Source organism: Erinaceus europaeus, chromosome 7, assembly GCF_950295315.1.
Source record: "Erinaceus europaeus chromosome 7, mEriEur2.1, whole genome shotgun sequence".
Taxonomy (NCBI): domain Eukaryota; kingdom Metazoa; phylum Chordata; class Mammalia; order Eulipotyphla; family Erinaceidae; genus Erinaceus; species Erinaceus europaeus.
In genome coordinates, this window is record NC_080168.1 from 114622236 (window position 1) to 114644704 (window position 22469).

The 22469-nt window shown below is 42.9% G+C and overlaps 1 protein-coding gene across 6 annotated transcripts in view; it reads left to right on the top strand.

Moving 5' to 3' along the window:
* LIMA1 (LIM domain and actin binding 1) overlaps positions 1 to 22469 on the top strand; it is a 116393-nt gene that overhangs the window by 74396 nt on the left and 19528 nt on the right. For 2 of the 6 annotated variants that reach the window (XM_060195385.1, XM_060195383.1), the window contains exons 5-9: positions 4574 to 4655; positions 6818 to 6966; positions 10894 to 11004; positions 17980 to 18055; positions 20881 to 20975. In XM_060195385.1, coding sequence (XP_060051368.1) covers positions 4574 to 4655; positions 6818 to 6966; positions 10894 to 11004; positions 17980 to 18055; positions 20881 to 20975 — 513 coding nt within the window. The remainder of the gene's footprint in view (positions 1 to 4573; positions 4656 to 6817; positions 6967 to 10893; positions 11005 to 17979; positions 18056 to 20880; positions 20976 to 22469) is intronic. The other 4 variants (XM_060195384.1, XM_060195386.1, XM_060195387.1 and 1 more) reach the window with 4 other exon arrangements.

Genomic DNA, 22469 nt, shown 5'->3' on the forward strand with positions numbered 1-22469 from the left:
TTTGTGAACTGTAACATGTGTGCTCAACCAAGTGCGCCACCACCCGGCTCCGCATTCATTCATTTTTAACCAAAGCACTAAGTCAGCTCTGGTTTATGATGACCCTGGAGATTGAACATAGGCCCTTTGGTGCTTCAGGCATGAAAGCCTTTTTGCAGAACTATTAGACTACCTCCCCAGTCCTCTACCCTAATTTAAGAAAACTCGCAGGCATAGTGAATGAAATGTTGACCTCTCAATCACTACAACAATAAAATAACAAGGGCAACAAAAGGAAATAAAAATATTTTTAAAAATGTTTTAATTCTTTAAGCATCTAAACAGAAACATTTTGTTTTTCATTTATTTGGGATGGGTGGCTATATCATAATGGTGAAAAGATGAACATTTTCTCACATAGTTCAGCTGATTCTCCAAGATCCTACTGCTTCTCTAGAACCACTTGCACGATCTAAGAGCATTTTTACTTTTCCAGAACCTTATCTGCACTTAGTCTTATTATCTTATCTATTCATATTAATTTAAGAAATATAAACTTCTTTTTTCCTAACTGTAAGAGTAACACACAAATTTTGTAGAACACTTACAAATGGTAAAAATGTAAAGAAGTCCCACCACCTGGAGACACCTGTAGCGCTCCCTCAGCACTGTGTCTGCTTAGAAGGGCTGTTTCTGGCTGCAGGTGCGCAAGTGCACCCAGGCCCAGGCCCCTGCTCTCCACCTCAAGGGGGATGGATATCTCACAATCAGTGAAGCAGGTCTGCAGGTATCTTTCTTTTTTTACATATATTTATTTATTCCCTTTTGTTGCCCTTGTTGTTTTATAGTTGTAGTTATTGTTGTTGTTGGATAGGACAGAGAGAAATGGAGAGAGGAGGGGAAGACAGAGAGGGGAAGAGAAAGACAGACACCTGCAGACCTGCTTCACTGCCTGTGAAGCGACTCCCCTGCAGGTGGGGAGCCGGGAGCTCAAACTGGGATCCTTGTGGTCCGGGAGGTGGCGCAGTGGATAAAGTGCTGGACTCTCAAGCGTGAGGTCCTGAGTTCAAGCCCCAGCAGCACATGTACCAGAGTGATGTCTGGTTCTTTCTCTCCTCCTATCTTTCTCATCAATAAATAAATAAAATCTTTTTTTAAAAAAAAAAAAACTGGGATCCTTAAGCCGGTCCTTACATTTAGTGCCACCTGCGCATAACCTGCTGCGCTATCGCCTGACTCCCCTTTCTTTTTTTTCCTCCAGGAATATGGTAGCACTGGGGCTCGATGCCGGCACTATGAATCCAACACTTATTCCTCTTTTTTTTTTTCCTATTTTTTGGATAGTACAGAGAGTAATTGAGAGGGGTGGGGGAGACATGGAGAGAGAAAGTTAGACACTGGCAGACTTGCTTTGCTGCCCCCACTGTAGGTGGAGAGCGGGGGCTTGAACCCAACCCTTGCTATGGATCCTTATGCATAATATTATGTGCCTTGCACTTAACTGGATATGCCTCCACCCAGCCCCTGGTATCTTTCTCTTCCCTTCTCTATATTCCCCATCTCTTTCAATTTCTCTCTGTCCTAATTAATATTAGAAGAAGAAAAAAGAGAGAAAGGAAAAATGGCCACCAGAAGTGGTGGATTTGTAGTGCTAGCACTGAGCCCCAGTGATAACGCTGGTGGTAAACAAAACCAAAGCCCCCAAAGAGGGCTCTCTTTCTTTTTAAAAGCCTCCCTTGGAGAAGAAAGTGTTTATCTCTCAATACTTTGAGGAACTCAGGCTTGGTTTTGTCTATTCGCTATGATCTCACGCGTATTCAACAAAGTCCCATCAGTCAGCCAAAGCCGTCCTTCCTCCACTCTTGACTCTGGAGGAATAAATCTGAAGAGAGGTCAAAGTTGAAAAGCTGAAAGAAATGAATGAGGACTAGAGAGTTAGCTCTCCGGGTAGGGCATGCATGGGTGAGACCTAGGTTCAAGTCCTGGCACTACATGGGAGGTGTATGTATTTCTCTCTCTCTCTCTCTCTCTGCAGCTCAGAGTGAGATCCCACCTGAATTCCTGACTGTCAGTACTTAAGGTGTTGAGGACCAACATATATAATTCTTTTTTTTATCAGAGCTCTGCACAACTCTGGTTTGATGCCAGGGCTTGAACCTGTGACTTCAGAGCCTCAGGCAAGAAAGTCTTATACATAGCCATTATGCTATTTCTATAAAGTCAATTTTTCCTGGAAATACAGGACAGGAAATTCTGCTTTACACATTATGTAACTATTTGGAGCTTATCTGACAAACAAAAAAATCCACAGACAACTAGTTAAATGTCTTGATACTAATTGCTTAGTGGCACATGTTGATGAATTTGGTTTCTGGGTTCACAGAATATTTAGGGGCGTTCTCACTGAGGGGAGTTATTGCAGTCAGCTGACAGGAAGGAGAACATGCAGAGGGGTGGGGTGAGGCCTGGCCTAAGGAAATTCCAAAGAGTCTTGAAAGTGTCTTGGCTTTCTCTCCTCATACATTGTGATGGTTAAGGCTGCTTCAGTTATCTGAGTAACAGGGGCTGAAATGTGATTAAAATGTGTCACTGCAGAGGACTTCAGTGTCAGAATGCTGGTCCGTTTATTTTTCTTTCTGAAATCTCCTAATGCCTTGAGAAGTGTTGATGGAAACCCCTCCTTCTTCCTGTACCTCCAAGTACCATTTGTAAAACAAGGGTTATAAAACTTCATTGTAAATACATTTGAGGTCATGTTAGTCTTACTATTTGAGTCCTTTGGAGTTGAAAGGTATTGGAAGAAATGCTCAGTGTTTCACAGGGCTCCTCCTGTAAAGCAAATCTCACATCAGAGCTGTCTTCTTCCTTGGAACCACTGGTCAGTGTGACTTTGATCCTCTCAGATGGTTTCTTGTCTCTGAAACCAAATGGCTTTACACATGGACTGTGCTAGTGTTTGTAAGGAAAGAGAATCAATACCTTACTGAACCAGGAGGCTTCCCCCCCCCAAAGGCTCTGTTTAGGCCAAAGGTTTTGTTTTTGTTTTTTAATATTTATTTATTCCCTTTTGTTGCCCTTGTTTTATTGTTGTAGTTATTATTGTTGTTCTTTATGTCATTGTTGTTGGATAGGACAGAGAGAAAGGAGGGGAAGACAGAGGGAGAGAGAAAGACAGACACCTGCAGACCTGCTTCACTGCCTGTGAAGTGACTCCTCTGCAGGTGGGGAGCTGGGGACTTGAACCAGGATCCTCAAGCCGGTCCTTGCGCTTTGCGCCACGTGCGCTTAACCTGCTGCTCTACGGCCCTGCTCCCAGGCCAAAGGTTTTAATTAAAACTAGCTAACCGGACACCTAAAACCAAAGAAAGCCTTTGCTCTGGCAGCAGGTTCTGGTCCTAAACAGTATTAAACTCAGTAAAACTAGCACAGAGACAGAGAAAGTGTGACTACAAGTACAGAGAGAGAAAGCCCCCTTCTGGGAACAGGAGGTCTCACACCTGGTTAAAAGCACACACATTACGGTGCATAAGGACCCAAGTTCCAGCCCCTGGTCCCCATCTGCAGGGGAAAAGCTTCACAAGTGGTGCAGCAGGCCTGCAGGTGTCTTGCTCCCTCTCTACCCCCGTCAATTTATCTCTATCTCTGTCCAATAATACATCAAAAGATACACACACACACACACACACATAATGGAGGGGAGGCCCTTCTTTGCAGGTTGTGACATGTGACATAATATTGGGATTGTATTTGAGCTTTACCTTTGACAAAATCAGATACTAAGAGCTAGGCCGTGGCACACATGCATTGCCATGCACGACCTGTTTCAGGTCCCCCATCCCTATCTGCGGGGGGTGAGGGGGGGAAGGAGAGCTTTTTCTTTTTTTAGCAGTGCTGCAGATGTCTGTCTTTCTCCCTTTTTATCTCCCTCTCACCTCTTGGTTTCTATCTCTATCCAATAAATGATAAAAATTTAGAATTAAACATTTGAAATGCTGCTATAGTATTAAGAATACAGAAATAAAGGACCTATTCTCCTTTTATTTAATGAAAGTGTATTTCCAGAATTTTTTCTTCATGGAGCCGTAGTTCTCTCTTTTAAAAATTACTCGTTTATTTATTATTGGATAGATACAGAGAGAAACTGAGAGGGAAGCAGGAAGGCGAGAGACAGAGAGACTCTGCGGCCTTGCTTTACTACTTGTGAAGCTTTCCAGGGTTATTGCTGGGGCTCGGGGCCTTTACCACAAATCCGTTGCTCCTGGAGACCATTTTTTTCCCCTTTTTGTTGCCCTTGTTGTTTTATCATTGTTGTGGTTATTATTGTTGTTGTTGTTGTTGCTGCTGCTGCTGCTGCTGTCATTGAATAGGACAGAGAGAAACCGAGAGGAGGGGAGACAGAAAGACAGACACCTGCAGACCTGCTTCACCACCTGTGAAGTGACTCCCTTGCAGGTGGGGAGCCGGGGGCTCGAACAAGGATCCTTCATCCGCTCCTTGCGCTTTGCACCGTGTGCACTTAACCCACTGCGCTACCGCCGACTCCCTATCCTATCTTTTCTCCAAAGCTCATTGTTGGCTTTTTTCTTCCAAACAGATTCTTCGGCCCCAGAGCAACAGGAGTGTAGGTGGAAAGAGGATTTCTGAAAACAGCTATTCTCTGGATGATATGGAAATAGGTAAGCAGGTATGCCCAGGTAAGCAGGGATCCATAGATATGACATTCCCTAGGAAGTACTCATCAGTAGCAAGAATGTTTAGCTTAAAACCAATGTTTTAATGGGAAGAGTGGTGTAAGTTAAAAGGAAGTGTTTTATGCTAGATGCGAGCTATATCCAAACCTCTTTGCTCAATACAGATATTTCTCTGCTATTTTGCTATACTTGTTTGTTTTCCAAAGCACTACTCAACTCAGATTTGTGATGGGGTTGGGGATTGAACCTGGGACCTTGCCCTTGTTTTTATTTTTGTTGTAGTTATTATTGTTGTTGTTATTGATATCATCATTGTTGGCTAGGACAGAGAATTGGAGGGAGGAGGCAAAGACAGAGAGGGTGAGAGAAAGACGCCTGCAGACCTGCTTCACCACTTGTGAAGTGACTCCCCTGCAGGTGGGGAGCTGGAGGCTTGAACCAGAATCCTTATGCTGGTCCTTGTGCTTTTCACTACCTGAGCTTAACACACTGCACTACTGCCTGAGCCTGACTCCTGGCAAATTTTAAACTTTAAAGGGACATAAATATAGGCACTTCACAAAAGAAAAAAAATTTAAAAATGAGAAAATTAGCAGCATTCCAGTAAACAAAGAAATGCTAATTAAAATAACATTTATGGGGAGGTAACATTATAGTTATGCAAAAAGACATTCCTGCAAGGTCCCAGATTCAACCCCCAGTACTACCATAAACCAGAGCTGAGCAGAACTCTGGTTAACAATAAATAAATAGGGGAGGCAGGTGGTAGCACAGCGGGTTAAGGCAGATGGCACAAAGCACAAGGACCAGCATAAGGATCCTAGTTCAAGCCCCCAGCTCCCTACCTTCAGGAGAGTCGCTTCACAAGCGATAAAGCAGGTCTGCAGGTATCTATCTTTCTCTCCCCCTCTCTGTCTTCCCCTCCTCTCTCCATTTCTCTCTGTCCTATCCAACAACAATGACATCAATAATAACTACAACAATAAAAGAACAAGGGCAACAAAAGGGAATAATTTAAATAAATAAACACAGCTGGCAAGATAGCTAAAGTAAAATAAGATTTTAAAAAATAAAATAAAGGGAAACCACAAAGCAGAAATTAGACTGGATTTGGTGTATTGCACCAAAGTAAAGAACTCTGGGGTGAGAGTGAGGGAGTGTTCAGGCCTTGGAACATGATGGCAGAGGAGGACCTGATGGGAGGGATTAGAATGTTATGTGAAAACTGAGAGATGTTACACATAGACCAAGTACTGTCTTTTATCCTCCACTGTAAACCATTAATACCCCCAATAAAGAAAAGAAATTCTGACAAGAAATAGAAATTTTAATAATAAAATGGTATTAATTTTTTTTTAATTGCCACCAGGCTTATCATTGGGGCTGGGGTGCCAAAACCCTCCTCCCCAAGTGAGGTGACCATTTCTTTATTTTTGTGGTGTTGGGCTAGAGTGCGAGTGACTGATTCTCCCCACTCCCAGAGTTATTTTTTTCATTCCTTTGATTTAAAATAGAGTTCCCATGTAGTGCTGGGGTTTGAACACAGATCCCAAATCTGAGGTCTTGTCTTGCAGGGATTATATTCTATCCAGTGAATTAACTCCTAGCCCCAAGATCTAAATATTTTCACATGTTGAACCAATTTTTTTTTTAGGCCATTTTTTCCCATTTTTGTTACCCTTGTTGCTGTTATTGTTGCCATTGGTGTTGGATAGGACAGAGAGAAATGGAGAGAGGATGGGAGACAGGGGGAGAGAAAGGTAGACACCTGCAGACCTGCTTCACCACTTGTGAAGTGACTCCCCTGCAGGTGGGGAGCCGGGGGCTCGATCCTTATGCCGGTCCTTATGCTTGGCACCATGTGCGCTTAACCCACTGCACTACTGCCCCCCCCCCCAATATATTTTTAAAACGTTAAATATGCAATACTCACTTGTGCTAAGCATTTTCCCTTTTTTTCATGGTGGAATAATGAGGAAGCTCTTATAAATGAGTTAAATTCCAGGTTTCCATCTCTGTACTTTTAATAAGAGAAAGTGAGTAGATTATGATCACTCAACATTAAGAATCATGAAAACATTCACATCGTATTGTGTCATCTAATAAAGCACCCTGTTGGTGCTTAAACATAAATTATACGTTTCCAGGTCAGTTATCATCCTCTGCCATCAACTCAGAAAAAAGTGAAAGCAAGCGAAACCTGGACTTACCACGTCTGTCGGAGACCTCCATAAAGGATCGGATGGCCAAGTACCAGGCAGCTGTGTCCAAACAAAGCAGTTCCACCAACTATACAGTATGTATTCTCATTCATTCATTCATTCATTCATTCATTCATTCATTCATTCAGCCAGCAAAAGGGCTTACTGAGGATTTAACAATGCCTCCCCATCTATGAGCCCTCTTTCCTTCCCTGACCCCCAGCTGTTATCTTTTCACAAAAATCTTACCCTGTCCTTGAGTTTTCCTCTCTCGCTTCTGTTAACCTTGTTAAAGTAGTATTTTGTTAGTTTTATCAGAATTATTCATTTTAGCATTTGAGGGAAGAAAGGAGAATGTAGAAGAGAAATATCAGAGTTGTTCAGTATTAATTTTATGCCAGGGTAATCTTTTTATTTATAGTTTTCATGGATATATACAGCCCAGTGGGATTTAATAGCTTCACAAGATTGTACAACATCACCACTGTCTTAATTCCACCACTCAGTTACTTCCTGTTTTTTTTTTTAATATTTACTTATTCCCTTTTGTTGCTCTTATTGTTTTTTATTGTTGTAGTCATTGTTGGATAGGACAGAGAGAAATGGAGAGCTAGTATGGAAGACAGCGGGGGAGAGAAAGATACCTGCAGACCTGCTTCACCATTTGTGAAATGAACACCCTGCAGGTGGGAAGCCAGGGGCTCGAACCGGGATCCTTACGCTGGTCCTTGCACTTTGTGCCACCTGTGCTTAGCCCACTGCACTACCACCTGACTCCTGCTAATTCCTGTTTTTATGAATTTGCCTATTCTGGCTATTTCATGGTTGTTAGTTTTTCTTTCTTTTTTCTTTTCTTTTTTTGTAAGAACTGGGCTTGTTTTGTTTGTTGTTTTTAAGATTTCATTTATTTATGAGAAAGATAGGTGAAGAGAGAAAGAACCAGACATCACCCCGGCACATTTGCTGCCGGATTGAACTTGGGACCTTGGGCTTGAGAGTCCAGTGGTCTATCACTGCACCACCTCCCGGACCACTTGTTTGTTTTTACCAGGAATTGAACCCAAAGCTTTATATATGGAACTTGTGCTTTCAACCACTGATTTACCCCTGACCTATGATCTACTCAATCATATATATATATATGATTGAGTAGATATATATCCTCTAGGGTTATTGCTGGGGCTCTGTGCCTACATTACAAATACACTGCTCCTGGAGGCTATTTTTTTCCCCTTTTGTTGCCCTTGTTATCCCTGTTATTATTGTTGTTGTTGTTATTGCTGCCATTATTGGATAGGACAGAAAGAAATCGAGACAGGAGGGAAGACAGAGGGGGAGAGAAAGACACCTGCGGACCTGCTTCACCGCCTGTGAAGTGACTCCCCCTATATATAATTTAAAAAAAAAAAAAAGCAATAGAAGAGTGAGTAAGAGAACGTGGCGAGGATAATAGTAAGGTAATATACTCAGTAAGCAAAATGCTTGTTTTTCTTCATAGAATGGAGGGCTTCCTATTTTATAGCTTCCTAGCCTTAACAGGCAGCCTGACATGGCTTAATTGAAGCTACCTTCCAGATGGCATGTATTCATACATACAAACACATACATATGTATACACACAAGCATGTGTATCTTCTAAACATTTGTTCCTTTTGAGAGTTCAGATTAATTTAGGACAAACTCCAATCATTTTATGTCCTAATATGTGTTTTATTTATTTTTACTCAGCTTTGGCTTATGGTGGAACAGAGAATTGAACCTGTAACCTTGGTGCCTCAGGCTTGAAAATGTCTTTGCATAACCATAATGCTACCTCCCACAACCCATCTATATATATCTTATAATATAAAATATATATTATGTAACATATATATTTTACAAAGTTAAAAGAATAGTATAGAATTTATTTTCAAGCAGTCTTAAACTGGTCATTAGAAATCATGATGTGCTTGCTTCTCTGGTTTTTTTTGGCAAGTTTATGTGAATCAGATCTCTAGATTGCACATATGAGTGAAACCATCTGGTAGTGATCTTTCATCTCTTTACTTATTTCGCAAAGCATAATCACCTCCAGTTCCATCCATTTTGCCCCAAGGGACACAATATCATCTTGGGAAAAAAAAAAATTCATGTCTGAGGTTTCCAGGTCCCAGGTTCAATCCGCAGGGCCACTGTAATGCAGATGTAATCAGTGCTCTGGTCTCTAAATAAATAAATAAATAAAAATGGATGGATGTGTGTGAATTGATAGAAAAGTGGAACATTGCAGCCTGTGAGAATGAGCATGTTTAGACTTGTAGAAAGCAAGGCAGGGGTAGGCAGCAGATCATCTGTGGCATTTCCTTTCCTCTAGTTACAGGATTTAGCCCTCTGCTAGAAACCTTCTGACCAGGGGATTCCAAGTGGGAAAACCTGTTCTGCAGCATTTTGAAAAGTCCCAGTAGAGTTTCCGCATTGCAGTTCTCGGCTGTAAATTTTAAGAGTTGAGCCATCTTTAGGAGCCCTCATTTAAAAAAAAAAAAAAAGTACATTTTATCTCATTCCCAAAGAATTTTGCAGGTCCCTTCCATCTGGCTGATTATAAAGAGGCAGCGATGCTGGGGCTGGGCTCTGAGATGGGTCAGGCGGGAGCTGTTGAGCTGGGCTGCCTCTTCCTCCTTCTCTGAGTAGCAACCCCAGAACCAGAGCCTTGCTGCTCCAGAGACAACTTCAGGGTTTAACTGGGAACCCTGCACCTGACTCAGTCAGTCACTCTCATACTCCCTTGGCTCATTATAAGTGGCTTGTTTTTTCCCCATCCCCAAAGAATCAGAAGGATCACAAAGGAACTCAGTTACTTTAAGTTACTTTAAGTGAACTTAAAGTGGGAAATAACCATATTCATCTACTTCTATAATGATCTTGAATCTCGTAGATAGTTATTTTTTTATTGCCTTGTGTAGAACTACGTGTTACTTATTTAAATGGATGTGTCTCATGACCGTAACGGGCCTTTCCTGCCCCCACTCTGATGTGCTTTCTAAATTGACAAATTGCAGTAGCCTTGGTTTGTTATGTTACTTGGGTTTCAGGTGTACCGTCCACTCTCCCAGCTGTCCAACCTACATTATGATCCTCAGCAAAAGTTTAGCTTGCACCCACCCTCATATAACTGACCCCTGTACCCAGTAGACCCCTCCGGTAACGTTAATGCAATTAGTTTTGCCTCAGTATTTATAATAAGGAAAAATATATGACTGTACTTACTCGCTGTGACAGCCCGATTTTTATATGTCGGAAGTAGAATATGGTATATGCTAGTTCGTTGTATGAATTTTATGCAAAAAAAAAAATGTGGTTGTGAAATTTTCGTTAAGAAGGCATGTTTTTTGGTGTCCCTAAACTGAATTTTTAGCATTTTCTCATGTTTTAATTAGCATTTTTGTCCTTAAATAGGAAATAACGAAACTTGAATATTTTAATAATGGTCATTTTACATTCTCTAAAATTTCTTCTCTGTGAAATGTAATTGTAAGATCTGCCTCATTTCAGTTTTCATATATCACTTCTATCTCTCTTTCCAGGCCGGGCATTAATGTATATGGTCAGTATATTCTCTTAATTTTCGGCACTTGGCATCTCCTTCCCCTGCTCCAGAATGGTCTTTTCTGGCCCAGTTCACAGCTTTGCATTCCCACAAGCTCTGCTCCTGCAAGAGTTGATCACAGAACCTCTTGTGTGCTGGGGATGGTGTGTGTGTGCGCCTGTGTGTTTGTGTCCACTTCTCTGTGTTCTAATGAGCATCTGGTTCTAGATTAATGTACAAACATTTAACTCTGAGGTATGTGTCCACAAAGCTGCTTTTGTCATTTCACCAGTGAATGTGTTTTGCCTATTGAGTATTAGGAGGTTGAGTTGTCCTGAGGCCTCTTAAGAGAAGTTTTTTTTTTTAACATTCCAAGTTTAATAGCTATGTTACAAATAGAAGAGTGAGAGTTCTTTTTAATCCACAGATGATGATGATTATGGTGATTATTTTGTAGAATGAGCTGAGAACCAGTGGTGGTGAAATCAAAGCCCATAAACTGGAGCAAAAGGAGAACATGCCCCCAGGTGCGGAGGCCTGTCTCTCCCACCAGGATGGTGAAGAAAAGGTGAGTTGCAAAATCTGGAGTCCAGCTGTCAGGGAAGCATGTGTTCTAAATCAGATGCTTAAAATTAGAAGCAATCGGACTCTCGGCTATAGAATGTCTACGAATTTTGGAGCAGCTGCCATGACAGATTGTCGTCTTTGCAGATCATAGAATTTCAGCTGGGGTGCCCTGTGACTGATTGCTGACCAAATACCGTGCCTTCACTGGAAAATTCTCTTGCTCAGCAAGTGTTCAGCAGGCATAGAGCTAACGTGATTTAGCGTTTTTTGTTTTGTTTTATCTAGACACACGTTCTTTTCAAAACGTGCACATATTTTTCTTGGTGATTTCTTTCTTAGTATTACATCATTAATTTATTTATTTTCCCTTTTGTTGCCCTTTTTTATTGTTGTTATAATTATTGTTGTTGTTATTGATGTCATCGTTGTTAGATAGGACAGAGAAATGGAGAGAGGAGGGGAAGACAGAGAGAAGAGAGAGACACCTGCAGACCTGCTACACTGCCTGAAGCAACTCCCCTGCAAGTGGAGAGCCGGGGGCTTGAATCGGGATCTTTACACCACGTGCGCTTAAGCTGCTGTGCTACTGCCCGACCCCCCTTAGGATTACATTCTGGGGGGGGGCAGACAGTAGTGCAGCAGGGTAAGCACTCATGGCATGAAGTATAAGGACCGACATAAGGATCCTAGTTCGAGCCCTGGCTCCCCATCTTCAGGGCGGTTGCTTCACAAGCAGTGAAGTGGATCTGCAGGTGTCTGTCTTTCTCTCCCCCCTCTCTGCCTTTCCCTCCTCTTGCGATTTCTCTCTGTCCTATCCAACAACAACAATAATAACAACACTGGCAACAAAATGGAAAAAGTGTCCTCCAGGAGCATTGGATTCCTGGTGCAGCCACTGAGTACCAGCAATAACCCTGGAGGCAAAAGAAAGAAAGAAGAAAAGAAAAGTCAAGATTATTTAGGGTGGGGGGAGATTGCAAAAAGACTCTCAGGCCTGAGGGGTCTCAGGCTCAGTCCCCAGCACTACCACAAGCCAGAGCTGAGCAGTGCTCTGGGGGGTGGGGGGAGGAGGCGGAGGAAAAAATATGATTTTTAAATTCATAAAATGATTTTCATATGGTGGGGAGAGGTTATCACTGCAGCACATGTTGTGCTGGGTATTTGACTGGGAACCTCCTTTGCTCTGCCAGCTGAACTATTTCTGGACTAATCTTAATTTGTTCTTTTTGTTGTTGTTACCAGAGCACTGTTCAGCTCGGGTTTATGGTGGTGCAGAGGATTGAACCTGGAACTTTGGAGCCTCAGGCATGAGACTCTGTTTGCATAACCATTATAGTATCTACCCTCCACCCTTAATTTGCTTTTACTTTTGTAAGACTTATTTATAAATGAGAAAGAGAAAACCAGAACATCACCCTGACAGTTGCAAAGCCAAAAATTGGACTGGGAACCTCATGGTTCTTTACCACTGCACAGCCTCTCAGACTACTAATCTTACTTTTGTTTATTTGTTTATAAGTGAGAGAGAACCAGATCATGGCTCTGGTATCACATGTGCCAGGGATTAAATTCAGCACCTCGAGCCTGAGAGTCCAGTGCTTCAGCCACTTTACCACCTTCTGGGTCCTCATTCAGTATTTTGAAAAACCAACACTGGAAACACCAAGTTTAATAAGAAACTGGCGCAGGAGACGGCACAGTTGATGGACATTGGACTTCAAGCATGAGTTCCTGAATTTGACCCCTGGAATCACATATGCCAGAGTGATATTCTGGTTCTCTCCTTTATTTTCTCTTTTTCTCACTGATAAATAGACATTTCAAAAAATAATTAGGGAGTCAGGCGGTAGTGCAGTGGGTTAAGCGCACATGGTGCAAAAGGCAAGAACCGGCAAAAGGATCCCGGTTCGAGCCCCCAGCTCCCCACCTGTAGGGGAGTCGCTTCACAGGCGGTGAAGCAGACTTGCAGGTGTCTATCTTTCTCGACCCTTCTCTGTCTTCTCCTCCTCTCTCCAATTCTCTCTGTCCTATCCAACAATGATGACATCAATAACAATAACAGCAATAAAACAAGGGCAACAAAAGGAATAAATAAATATTAATAATAATAATTTTAAAAGTAACCACTCTAAGGGGCCAGGTGGTGGCATACCTGGTTGAGTGCACACATCACAGTGTGTGAGGACCCAGGTTTGAGTGAAGCAAGCAGTGAAGCAAGTGAAGCAGTGAAGCAAGTCTGTAGATGTCTCTCTGTCTCTCTCTCTATATGTATATCTATCATCCCCTCACATCTCACTTTCAGTCCTACCCAATAAAATAAAAATAAATAAACCACTCTTTGGTAGGGAAAATAGCTTACCTGAATAGTGATTCTGCTTTGCAATTATGTGACCCAGGTTCAAGCCCAGCTCCCACCCTCTCTTTCACTGTCTCTTTCTGTATTTGGAACACAAAGTAAAACGGGGAAATATTAGAAAAGTTAAATCAGGACCAGTTAGGGGCTGGGCCCTGGAGTACCTAGTTGAGCACACATGTTGCAATGCACAAGGACACAGGCTCAACCCCCTAGCCCCCACCTGCAGGTGGGGAAAGCTGCAAGAGCAATGAAGTAGTGCTGCGGGGTCTCGGTCTCTCTCTCTCTCTCTCTCTCTCTCTCTCTCTCTCTCTGGAAAAGAGAATAGTAATTGAAAAAAAAGAAAGTGTCAGTGGTAGCACCAGGGTAGCTACATAGATGGTGGAAGGCTGGTGTGGTGTCTCCTCTCCGTCAGTCTCTCTTACTCTAAAATAAAGAATGAGAACTGACCCAGGAAGACCTAAGCTGTAGTGCTGCGTATGACAGAGCCTTAGGTTCATTCCCCAGCACCACAGCAAGCAAAGAATAAGTGCACTTGGACTTTCCTTGCAGGCTATGAATAGTCAATTTTAAGAGGAGTTCTTAGTTCTTCCCAGCATTTGAAATTCCTTTCTTTCCCTGAGGAGCATGGTTTGGGAATTGGTCATCCAGAAAGCCCTGCTTGGGTTGTGCTGATAGCTGATTTCATGTTTCCTTCTTGATGGTCTTCGTGTTTATTGGAAACTGGAACTCTGAACTGAACTGAAGGGCCGGGATATTTTCATTATAGCCTGAAAGGTCACCAGTGCAACTGCATCAAGATTTAGGGAGTAGGTGGAGAAGAAAAGGAGATAAAGATGGTGCACAGCCTCCAAGCACTTAGCTCAGGTCCACAAACCCCGCACTGCCTTCAATTTTAAACACCCTCCGCTTTCCTTTTTTTTTTTTTTTCTTGCCTCCAGGGTTATTGCTTGGGCCAAATCCACTGCTCCTGGAGGCTATTTTTCCCCCTTTTGTTGGCCTTGTTGTTTTATCATTGTTGTGGTTATTATTGTTGTTATTGATGTCGTCATTGTTGGGTAGGACAGAAAGAAATGGAGAGAGGGAGAGAAAGACAGACACCTGCAGACTTGACCAGTTCCCTAGATCTGTTAACTAAGAAGTATTGTGTCTGAAATATAATTGTCCTGTTAAGGAGTTGTTCTCCCCTCTTTCTTGTTGTGAGTGAACTTACTGAAATGTTGGAGTGTGGGGGAGACAGCGTAACAGTTACGTGAAGTGACTCACAAGACTGAGGATCCTAAATCCCAGGGATCAATCCCCTGCACCATCTTAAACCAGAGCTGAGCAGTGCTCTGGTAAAAGTAATAAAAATAATGGCAATAATGAAATGCTGGAGCAAAGGCTCATGTGCTCTTTCCTGACTGTATGTGAAGTCGTCTGGTTGGGCATGTGCAGTGAGGTCACGGGTGGCAGTGAGTGTCCCCTGCAGGTTCCACGTGAGCAGATTAGAGGTGGGAGGAGACAGCCTAAGATGGTCACACCTACTGATTAAGACGTGCAGAGCTGTTTTTCTTGTTTTCTTTCTTTCTCTCTATTATTTATTTTATTATTATTTTTTTGCCTCCAGGGTTATTGCTGGGGCTCAGTGCCTGCACCATGAGTCCACTGCTCCTGGAGGCCATTTTTCCCCCTTTTGTTGCCTTTGTTGTTATAGCTTTGTTGTGGTTATTATTGTTATTGTTGATGTCATTTGTTGTTGGATAGGACAGAGAGAAATGGAGAGAGGAAGGGAAGACAGAGAGAGGGAAAGAAAGACAGACACCTGCAGACCTGCTTCACCGCCTGTGAAGTGACTCCCTTGCAGGTGAGGAGCTGGGGGCTTGAACAGGGATCCATACTCAGGTCTTACGCCTATCCTTGCGCTCTGTGCCACGTGAGCTTAACCTGCTGTGCCACTGCCCGACCCCCTCTCTCTTTCTTTTTAAGATTTATTTATATGGTAGGGAGAGACAGAGCCAGAGAAGCAGTGACACATGTGATGCCAGGGATCAGATTTAGAACCTCATATTTGAGAATCCAACACTTTCTCCACTGCACTACCTCCCGGGCCACAAATGGCAGAACTTTAATGGTCATGTGCACCTTTCAGAAATATCATTTAGGATTATGAATAAAATAATGCATAGTAAGTAGTCTTTCCATAGCTGCTCCACGGTAAACACTCAGGAGGCCCTGAATGCTTTGTGCTGGTTTGTCTTCCACTGGATTTAGGTTCCTGCAATGCAGAGACAGTGTGGGAACTGAAGTTCAGGGCAGCCAGCCAACAATTTAATTTTCATTGTACATTTGTACAGCTCATTAGACATCCTGAGAGAAAGGCTCAACAACACCCATGAAATCCCTGGCATTTGAATGAAAGACTATTAGGATGGGTTCGCGTTGGGCCACCTATTAATCCTTCGTGAGTCTGAGTGAAGGAAGATGCCAGGAAGGCTTCAAAGCCAGTAAAAAGGAGAAGGAACTAGTAGAAAATCCTTTAAGTTTGTTGACTTCAGGGCCAGAAAGAAAGCACAATGGTGACACAAAAGATTTTCATGCCTTAGACTCTAGGTCCCTGTGGTTCAATTCCTGACACCACCATAAGCCAGAGCTGAACAGTGCTCTGGTAAAAAATAATAAAACCTGAGTTAATAAAATAGAAAATAACAAGCCATGGCTGGGAAGTGGCACAGTGGTTAAAGTGTTGGACTCTCAATCAGGAGGTCCCATGTTCGATTCCCAGCATCACATGTGCCAGAGCGAGGCTCTGGTTCTCTCTCCTTTTTTTAAATCATTAATAAATCTTTAAATAAATTTGGTGGCTTTATGGAAAAAGAGATACACTGATACATAAGCTCTACCATCTTATCAAATACTATCATTCTGCAACTGTGATTTAAGCTGGAGGAGGGTGAGGGAGTGCAGTGAATAAAGTGTTAGACTTGAGGAGCCGGGTGGTGGTGCACCTGCCTGGTTGAGTGCACGTGTTACAATGCATAAGGACCCAGGCTCTAGCCCCCGGTCTCCACCTACTGGAGGAAAGCTTTGCAAGTGGTGAAGCAGTGCTACAGGTGTCTCTCTGTCATGCTCCCACACTATTTTCTCCTTCCCTCTCGATTTCTGGCTGTCTCTATCCATAAATAAAGATAATAATAAAAAAAATTTTTTTTTAAGTGTTAGACTTGAAAACATGAGGTCTTGGGTTCAATTCCCCAGCATCACACGTACTCTTACCAGTCGATTTTTTTATTTATTTATTTATTGGGTGATTAATGTTTTACAAATGTTTACAAACAGTAAATACAATAGTTTGTACATGCTTAACATCTCTCAGTTTTCCACATAACAATACAACCCCCACTAGTCCTCTGTCATCTTTTTGGACCTGTGCTCCCCCCCCCTCCACTCACCGCAGAGTCTTTTCCTTGGGTGCAATAAGCCAATTCCAGTCCAGGTTCTACTTGTGTTTTCTCTTCTGATCTTGTTTTCCAACTTCTGCCTGAGAGTGAGATCATCCCATATTCATCCTTCTATTTCTGACTTATTTCACTTAACATGATTTCTTCAAGCCAAGATGGACTGAAAATGGTGACGTCACCATTTTTAATAGCTGAGTAGTATTCCATTGTGTATATAGACCACAACTTGCTCAGCCACTCATCTGCTGTTGGACACCTGGGTTGCTTCCAGGTTTTGGCTATTGCAAATTGTGCTGCTAAGAACATAGGTATATACAAATCTTTTGGGATGGGTGTTTTATTTTATTTTTTATTTCCTTTTGTTGCCCTTTTTTGTTGTTGTTGTAGTTATTGTTGATGTTATTGATGTCATCGTTGGATAGGACAGAGAGAAATGGAGAGAGGAGGGGAAGACAGGGGGAGAGAAAGACACCTACAGACCTGCTTCACGGCTTGTGAAGTGATTCCCCTGCAGGTGGGGAGCTGGGGGCTCGAACTGGGGTCTTTTTGCCCATCCTTGCACTTTACGCCAACTGCGTTTAGCCTGCTGCACTGCCACCCAACTCCCTCAATTGGTATTTTTTTGAAATTGAAACCATCCTTGAAGATGGCAACAGAAGTCGGTTCTAGTAAATTTATTTTTAGTTGTCAACAGGTCCTTTATACTAACATCTGTTTTAATAGGGTGCATTTGGTTGGGAATTAAGGAATTAGAAAAATAAAATAATAAGAATAGCTCCTATATTTAGAGGCTTTATCTGGCCTTGTAAATGGGTTGTGGTTTTCTAGAAAGGAGCTTTGTTCTCCCTTATAGAGTCGGAGTTGTCCCATTCCCCCCACCACCACCGCTACCAGAAAGATGGAGTGGTGGCTCTTTGAGATGAGGCACAGTTTTGGCAGTTGAGGCCGTCTGTTTTTGGCTTTAGTCTGTAATTGAGAGGCGTGTTAATATCCTCATAAAAGACATTCTGCTGCCTCTTGTTTAAATGCTCAGCTGTTCTCCGACCGTTATTTCCCCCAGGCAGCCAGTGACTGACTGGAATCAGCAGGTTTTTATGGCATTAACAGCAGTTTGCTCTTTTATTTTTAATGTGATTCTTAATCCCTTCTCCTTTCTTTTCTTTCTTTTTTTTTTTTTTAATAGGTTTCTGCAGCTGAGAATAGCCTGCCAGTCCACCCCAACCCTGCTGAAGATGACTCCCGTAAGCATTTGCTTTTCAGTGTGGAAGATGAAGTTCTTCTTCCCCATGGTGTGTTTAGATTCAGGAGTTCCTATTACTGTCAGTCCTGAGAAAGTCATGTACTAAATCCAGGAGTTGAGCTGACTAGGCTGTAAGTTTCTGAAGGTTCACTTCAATGGAAGTTTGATGCAAAAAAAAAAAAAAAAAGATTTTGTTCATATACAGGGGTAAAGAGTTGGTATTTGAGTCACCTTTTCAGAATACCTCTTCCTCCCTATCTACACATGTGCCTCAGCCTACACATCAGCCAGATTCTAGAGAGCTTCTTGCTGGTGCTGAATTGACCTTTTTTAATCAGTTCTGGAGTCATTTTGAACTTCAGTTTTCCCAAAGAAACTATCTTCTATTTTTTCCCATTATACTATATCTATTTTTAGTTATAATTTTCAGTGCACTATTTTTTTAATATTTATTGGATAGAGACAGAAATCCAGAGGAGAGGGGGAGGGAGAGAGATAGACACCTGCAGCACTACTTCAACACTCATGAAGCTTTTCCCCTGCAGGTGGGGATTAGGGGGCTTGAACTCAGGTCCTTGAGCATTGTAACGTGTACTTAAGGAGATGTGCCAACACCTGGCCCCTCAGTATACCAATTTTTAAAAGATATATAATATGTGAGTTTCTAGATACTCCCTAGTTAATGGGATTGCCAGACACTTAAAAACTCTTCAACTAAAACAGAAGTATGAGCTAAACAGCTCTAGAAAACCCCACCTTAGAAATTCAAAGTAAGGGAGTCGAGCGCTAGCGTAGCGGGTTGCGCGAAGCGCGAGGACCAGTGTAAGAATCTCGGTTTGAGCCCCCAGCTCCCGCCTGCAGGGGAGTCGCTTCACAGGCAGTGAAGCAGGTCTGCAGGTGTCTTTTTTCTTTCCCCCCTTTTTGTCTTCCCCTCCTCTCTCCATTTCTCTCTGTCCTAACAATGATGACATCAATAGCAACAACAATAATACTACAACAACAATAAAAAGGGGGGCAACAAAAGGGAAAATAAAAAAGAAAAAAATTCAGAGAGAAAAAAAAACCTCTTGCTTTCTGGCAGGTGAGAATTCTACCACTGAATCACCAATGCTTCCAACCTCTTGCTTTCTGAATCCAGAAACATCATTATCATTATTTTTTTTTTTTTTATTGCCACCAGGGTTATTGCTGGGGCTCAGAGCTGACATTGTGATTCCTATTCCCAACAACCATTTTTATCTCTTTTTAATTTCTATTTGATAGCACAAAGAAATCGAGAGAGGAGGGGAAGAGAAATATACCTGCAGACCTGCTTCACTGCCAGTGAAGCTTCCACCCCTCATGTGGGGAGCAAGGGCTTGAACCCAGGTCCTTGCATGTGGTGGCATGCTATCAATGGTACAGGTATACCACTGTCTGGTCCCCAAATCCAGGAACATTCCTTTTGAATTGTTCTGCTTAGTCTAGAAATATTTCTGATTTTGTTGTTGTTGCTAGGTCTGCAAAGCATTATTTTTGAAAAACAATCCTTGGGTAAGGGAGATAGCATAATAGTTATTTAAAGGGACTCTCGTGCTTGAGGCTCCAAAGCCCCAGATTCAATCCCCTGTACCACCATAAGATAGAGAGAGCTAAGTAGTGCCAGGGGGAGGGGGAGCTTTAATCTTTTAGTACTTTGACTTAACTGTAGGGTCTTTTGTTGTTGTTTTGTTATTATTATTATGAGAGAGAGGTTAGAGCACAGCTCCACTCTGGCGTATGCACTGCCGGGGCTCCAGCTCCAGGCCTCAGGCATGCAAATCTGCACTCTGCCCACTGAACAGCCTCCCCAGCCATGTCAGCTCTACAATTAAAGGGACTATTTCATGGTCCTTAGTAGCTGTGGGAGTTACTTTGCTTTGCCTCTTCTGAGCTTTCTGCACAATTATATAGTGACAGGTCAGTGACCATGAGAAAACTTGTTTAGCGCAGCGCGGGTGGCTATGTGCAGGGCCTCGCACGTGCATGACACTCCTGAGTAGCCTCCTTACCCAGTGTTTTGTTTGAAGAGCAAGGGAGACATAGGAGGGAAAGACAGAGAGGAGAGACACCCCAGCACTACTCCACCATTCATGAAGCTCCCCTGGTACCAACCATGATGTCCCCAGGTGATGCTTGGTCTGAACCCCATGCATGGGGTAAGGTGTGTGCTCAGCCAGGTAAGTCATCTCCCAACCCTATCATGAAACCTCCCTCCTCACTTTTTTCTTTTATATAAACTTCATCTATGAATATCTACTGTAGGACTAACAGTGACCTGCCAAATAAGACACACAGTGTATCATTTCTGCCCTCGAGTTTCTCTACTTTCCCAACTCCAGTGGAAGGAGCCCAGAAACAAAGGGAATGCAAACTGCTACACATGATCACAGCCTGTCTGTGCACAGCCTTCATCAATGTCAGGTTCTGTATGGCAGAACACTCTTCAGGACTTGGGATTCCACTGTGTGCGGCAAAGAGTAAAAGTGCCGCCCACCAGAGAATCTAGTTTGTGAGACAGCCTACATGGCTTTTAGACTTAGCGTTTTCTTCAGCAGATGTTCATGTTTTTCCTGCTGGTTGAAAGGGTCTTTCTGAGCTGGGGAGATAGCATAACATGAAGGTTATGTAAAAAAACTTTCAGGCCTAAGGCAACAAAGGTCCCAAGTTTAATCCATAGCACCACCATAAGCCAGAGCTGAGTAGTGCTCTGGATAAGATAAAATAAAATAAAATAAACCTATCCTTGGTGGAAGCACTTAAACCTTGCTTTGGGGAGGAGTGTTTTCTGAGGATTCCTAGAATTACATGTCTTTCTGACTCCAGCAGAAAACATCCAGCAGCCTCTCCATCCCAAGACACTAAGTCCAGATGCCAAAGCCTCCAGTCTTTCTGAAAGTTCTTCTTCCAAAGCAGTGAAGGTATGGTGGCAATTTCTCTGTGAGCTTTAGGTGTTGATCTACTAATAGTACTTGTCGCATGTGTTCATCATAACTTGTTTTTGCTTTACTGGAATCAGCAACAACAAAGCCAAATAAGGAAGGACACACTTAATGCTGTACAACTTCCCTGGAAAATTGTTTCATTTTGGGCCAGGCCAGGGGGAAGATCATTAACTGTTCTTTCAGTTTGAAATTTGCAAAACTCATGAAAGTTTCGTTTGTGGGTTGTTTTTGTTTTTGCTTTTGTTTTTATGCCTCCAGGGTTATTGCTGGGGCTTGGTGCCTACACCATGAATCCACTGCTCCTGAAGGCTTTTTTTTTTTCTTTTGTTGCCCTTGTTGTTATTATTGTCGTTATTGTTGTTGGATAGGAGAGAGAAATGGAGAGAGGAGGGAAGACAGAGAGGGGGAGAGAAAGATAGACACCTGCAGACCTGCTTCACCCCTTGTGAAGCGACTCCCCTGTAGGTGGGAGCCAGGGGCTCGAACTGGGATCCTTACACCGGTCCTTGCTCTTCGCGCTACCTGCCCTTAACCTGCTGCACTACCGCCTGACCCCCTCGTTTGTGTGTTTTATTTATTTGTTTTTCTTTGCCTCCATAATTATTGAATCCACAACTCCTGGAAGCCATTTTTTCCTTTTGAAAAAAATTTTTTTTCCTCCTCCTCCAGGGTTATTGCTGGGCTCAGTGCTTGCACCATGAATCCACCGCTCCTGGAGGCCATTTTTCCCCCCTTTTGTTGCCCTTGTTGTAGCTTGGTTGTGGTTATTATTTTTGCCCTTGTTGACGCAATTCGTTGTTGGATAGGACAGAGAGAAATGGAGAGAGGAGGGGAAGACAGAGAAGGGGAGAGAAAGATAGACACCTGCAGACCTGCTTCACCGCCTGTGAAGCGATTCCCCTGCAGGTGGGGAGCCGGGGGCTCGAACCGGGATCCTTACGCCGGTCCCTGCGCTTTGCGCCACATGCGCTTAACCCACTGCGCCACCGCCCGACCCCCCCTTTTGAAATTTTTTTAAAAATTTGATAGGACAGAGAAATTGAGGGGAGAGGATCATAGAGAGACAGAGACACCAGCAGACCTGCTTCAAACTTGTGAAGCATCCCTGCTGCAGGTGGGAAGTGGGGGATTGAACCCAGGTCCTTGTACATAGTACTACGTGCACTTAACTGGGTACGCCACTGCCCAGCCCCCATGAGTTAAGATAGACCATAGTTAAAGAAACAACCTAGTGGGGCTGGGGAGATAGCATAGCGGTTGTACAGATAGTCTCCCTGGTGTGAGGAACTTGGCATTAGCATAAGTTATGGTTGATATGGTAAAGAGTGTGTCTACATTGCAGCAGAGTGGTAGAGGCAGTCACTAGCCCATTGTATTCACCAGTCCTTAAAGGGGGATTTGGCATGTAAGAGGTTCCAGGTTCAATCCCTGGCTTAAACATTATCCAGAGCTGAGCACTGTTCTCTTGGA